General features: G+C 33.0%; 1 protein-coding gene across 1 annotated transcript; it reads left to right on the forward strand.

Annotated features, from left to right (window-relative positions):
• Positions 1-1,756: 1,756 nt before the first annotated feature.
• LOC120250165 (probable sugar phosphate/phosphate translocator At3g11320) lies at positions 1,757-2,376 on the forward strand. Its single transcript, XM_039258955.1, has 2 exons — positions 1,757-1,951; positions 2,176-2,376. The coding sequence occupies exons 1-2, from the start codon at positions 1,757-1,759 to the stop codon at positions 2,374-2,376; spliced, it is 396 nt and encodes a 131-aa protein (XP_039114889.1).
• The last annotated feature ends 2,174 nt before the right edge of the window (positions 2,377-4,550 follow it).

Genomic DNA, 4,550 nt, shown 5'->3' on the forward strand with positions numbered 1-4,550 from the left:
TGTCTACAAATAGACCTAACATAATACTAATACTAGTCGTAAAACAATGATGTGAAACAAGCACATAAAATGATTTTTAACAAGAACAAGAATAGGATGTGAGAGAAACAAGGATGGAAATAAGTCTTCTAGCACAAGTAACAAATCAATGCATGCATGCATATATATATTATCACATTATTTAAGGTGGCAGGACCAACATGTGTGGATATATATATATATATATATATATGCTACCATATTAAAAAGGCTGCCAAAGAATCAATGTGCATGAAAATATCTATACTATACTTGATGCCAAAGCATGACATGCAACCGGACCACATCTTGGGCTTCTAGTCTTTTGTTTTCCATGCAAACAAGTAGGGATGCAAAGCTCAAGAGAGGGATCAAGTTTACTAGTATTTCTGGTAACAAAAAGAAAATAAAAATGCCTTAGAAAGTCATGCCAAGGGTGCAAGAATTGCAAGGCCCAACACACATGCCAAAACTACAAAACTATATACTCATTTGGCAAGCAAAAACTTGGGTTTTTTGCTTGGGTTTCAAGCATGACCAACTATTTAATCTCTTGCATGAAAATGTAAGCATACACACACAAATATATAGCTTCCTACACAATCACTAGCCATGGTTTCAAGCATGCAAAAATAAATATATATCTCCATGCAAGGATAAGCCAAACATAAATTAAAATGGTGAAGCTCTTCATGCAAACATCATCATCAAAGGCAACCATAGACACATGGGAGCATAGATCACTCACTAAGAGCTTCAAAACATGCATATTAATTAGAAACTAATCTACCATTAAGCTTAAGATTTTCACAAGCACAAGCTTCTCTCAAGACTCTAGTAAACACTCCATCATCAACAAGAGAATGAGAGAGCCTACCTTGCCTTAGAAGGAGGCCGGCGGCTACTTGTTCTTCTTCTCCTCACCTCCGGATGCCAAGACCACAGGCGGAGATCCAAACTCCGGTGATGGATGACCTTCTTCTTCAACTTCCAAGGAGTAAAACAAGTAGGAGAATGGAGAGAAAGAAGATAGATGGAGGAATGAAGAGGGGAGATGATCATGGGGGTGTAAACATTCGGCCAAGAAGGGGACATTGACGGGATGGTGTCCAGAAATCCCTCCGGAAAATCCTCTCTCTAGAAAGACTCCCAACAAGGTGACAAGAAGAAGAAGAAGGGATTAAGGGGGTCAAGCAACCATGGTTAGCACTTAAACTAGGTTTTTAAGGAGACAAATGAAAGGTGTAGGTCCACCAGGCTGGCGGGGTCCACATAATTATACTATGCTACATACACTGCAAACTATTCTCTGTGTTTTAGAGAAATTAGTGTACTTTTTGAAGCCAAAGAAGTTGAATACCATTGAACTTTGAATTTTTGTATCAATAAATAAAGGCCAAATAAATCATGTTTCCTGAAAAATCAAAACTTAGTGACTCATTCATTTGCATATTATGAGAAGTCATACCTGATGTTCTTTGATAGATCAAAAGCTGTAAAAAAAACTTGCAGGTGTTGTTGGTTCTGGCTCTCTCTTAGTATCAAATCTCTTCTTCAGTTCAACCTTTCAAAATGCTTTTACCTTGTTTTGTAATATATCTAATCATGCTCTAATTTTCCTTCATCTTGATTGTTATGTTTATGCTCTTGACTAATGATACTCAAACCTAGTTTATAATCTATGTTCAGGGAAAAGCTAAATTCTATCAATCTAATTTTCATACCTGATGTTCTATATATGGCGTTGATTGCTGTTTTTTTCCTACTTCCTGCAACAATATTCATGGAGCCCAATGTTCTTGCCATCACAGTAACACTTGCTAGGGAAGATAAAAAGATCATTTGTTTTCTGCTTTTCAATTCCTCCATGGCTTATTTCGTCAACCTAACCAATTTCCTCGTTACCAAACATACTAGTGCCTTGACTCTACAGGTATGCAACTCTCGATATGTTCTAATGAATTACCACATTTTACCTCATTGATATTTCGTTCATCACCTCTAATTCTATGTTGGGCTGCATCAGAAAAAGTTTATATTCGTTTTCCTAATGCTTATTAAAATTTACTCTGAAATTCAGTAAAAGGTTTTAGTGGCTACTTTTCTAACTTTAACAATGTCTGTAATTAAACCTTTTTTTTTGTATTATTTACTCAGGTTCTTGGTAATGTCAAAGGTGCAGTGGCAGTTGTGATTTCAATACTGATATTCAGAAACCCTGTATCCTTAACTGGGATGCTGGGCTATGCAGTTCTGGTTCACCCTTGTAAACTAGGTTTTAGTTTCTTGTCGGGTTTCCAGAACTCCGACAAGAAACTAAAATATGGCTTGGCTTTTCCTAGGTTTCCAGAACTCTGAAAAGAAGGTCTGGATTGTAGTTTTTTTTTCTCAATAACTAAATAAATCACATTTCTCAAGCATAGTTTGCAATGCTAACAAGAAGATTGGAAACAAGCAAAGATGCATTTAAACAAGAAATTGAAACACTTATTTCAAATGTAATAAGATCTAACTGTAGTACTCACAGATATATATATCAAACAGATAGGAACTCCTGCATTCAAAGAGACTAAAAAAAAATACAAGAAAAAAAAAAAACAAAGCAGTACTCACAGATATTATATCAAATAGATTTCCTCCCAGATCCAACTGCATAAAACTCCACATTTCTTTCTTTTGTAGTTGTAGTTCTAGACTTCTACAAAATCATTCCGATCCCATCACTCCTCTCAAAAAACCACTTCAACAACTCCAAACACACAATTTCCTCCCAGATCTACACCGATATCGAACTCACCACCCAAAACTCCCTTCAACGATGACATCCAGAGCGCCCAAACCCTCCCACTTGAGCTCCATCAGTCCAAGATTCGAGTTCTGTGGATTACTGCAAATAAAATAGTAAAACAAGGCTTGGCTTTTCCTAGGTTTCCAGAACTCCGACAAGGTTTCCAGAACTCCGACAAGGCTTGGCTTTTCCTAGGTTTTGGCGGCAGGCTGTGAAACTTTGAGCGGGATGGAAAACATGACCTAGGTTTTCACTCTTTCCTTTTTACAGAGTTCTTTGGTGGGAATTAAATAGAATCCTAATTAGATATATATATATACCTTGGGATTGTCCTAATTAGATATTTATCAAGTACTATTAAGAAAAGACTTTGGTTCATTGTATACAAAAAAAAAATTAATTATTAATGAAATGATCATCAATAAATCGTTTATAATGAGTAATAATAATATTAAGTCAAACGTAAATTATTGACATTTGTCTCTTAATGAGGAATTAATCCAAATTGATGTTTTGTGGGACCTAGCAAAGATCAAAGTCATTGATGAAAATGATGGGGTTGTTAATTAATAGCTTAATATTGATCTTAAATTGGAATTTATTCATTATACAAATTGAGAGGATGACTCTAATTTGGTTTCTTACGATAAAATATTAATGAACAAGATGGAAAACATGTAGAAATTTTGTAGTATTGTTGAAAATTGTATTTTTTTTTTAATAATATTGAATATAAGAATGTTGAAAGATATGTGGCATTCCATATCTGATTATATTGTGTTAATTAATGATTAATACACTTGATTCAAGAATGAATGTTGTGTGTAAACAGTCTTAATTTTGAGAAACTCTAGGGAGTTATTTGGGTAATTTTAAGATTTTATAGAGCCATGTATGTTAAAAAAAAATTATTTTTATTTTTTAAAATAAGCTTTAATGGTGTTATTATAAAAAAGGGGAAATTACAGGGTACTTCAGAGGGGGAAAATGAAAATATCTATATATCTATATAGAAAAAATTGCATTTTGTAATTTAAAGTTAATATAAGAATTAAAAAATTTGTGAAACATTTTTCATTCTAATTTTTAGAGAAAATGATTAATATCTGGGGAATTGTCACTTGCATATTTGCATGTAAAGACATGAATAAGAGTTGGTAAAGCTTGCAAAAATTTCAACTTATTTTTTGGTTTTCTTGGTAGTCATATTATTATTATTATTTTTATTTTTATTATTATTATTATTATTATAAATAGACCCCCAAGCAAAATTGTTATATAGATAAATAATTTATATTATTATTGTTGTTGTTGTGATATTTAAGTAAAACTTCAATACACTTTTTTAGACTAATCAATTGCTCAAAAATTATATATACACACACATTAAAAATAACAAGAAGAAAAAAAATATAATAGGGAATAAATGAAAAAACGGAGGCTGAAAGTAGAGAATAAGTAAGAATTAAAGAGAGAGAGAGAGAGAGAGAGAGAGAGAGAGAGAATAGTTAAGAATAAAAGTTGTTAGTTAATATAATAATTAAGTTGATTTGGTTGTAGGAGTTGAGTTATATAGAGTAGAGACAAAGTGGTCAGGGAGGGACTTGGTGCAATGGGACACTGATTCAATCACATGGTTAGACTTCAATGTGAAGATGCTGCCTCTTACCGTTATGTTTGTCTACATGTACATTTGACTATATTACAATCTCCTTTTTAAATACCAAAATATACTATTTTTATA

This window comes from Dioscorea cayenensis, chromosome 3 (genome assembly GCF_009730915.1).
Source record: "Dioscorea cayenensis subsp. rotundata cultivar TDr96_F1 chromosome 3, TDr96_F1_v2_PseudoChromosome.rev07_lg8_w22 25.fasta, whole genome shotgun sequence".
Taxonomy (NCBI): domain Eukaryota; kingdom Viridiplantae; phylum Streptophyta; class Magnoliopsida; order Dioscoreales; family Dioscoreaceae; genus Dioscorea; species Dioscorea cayenensis.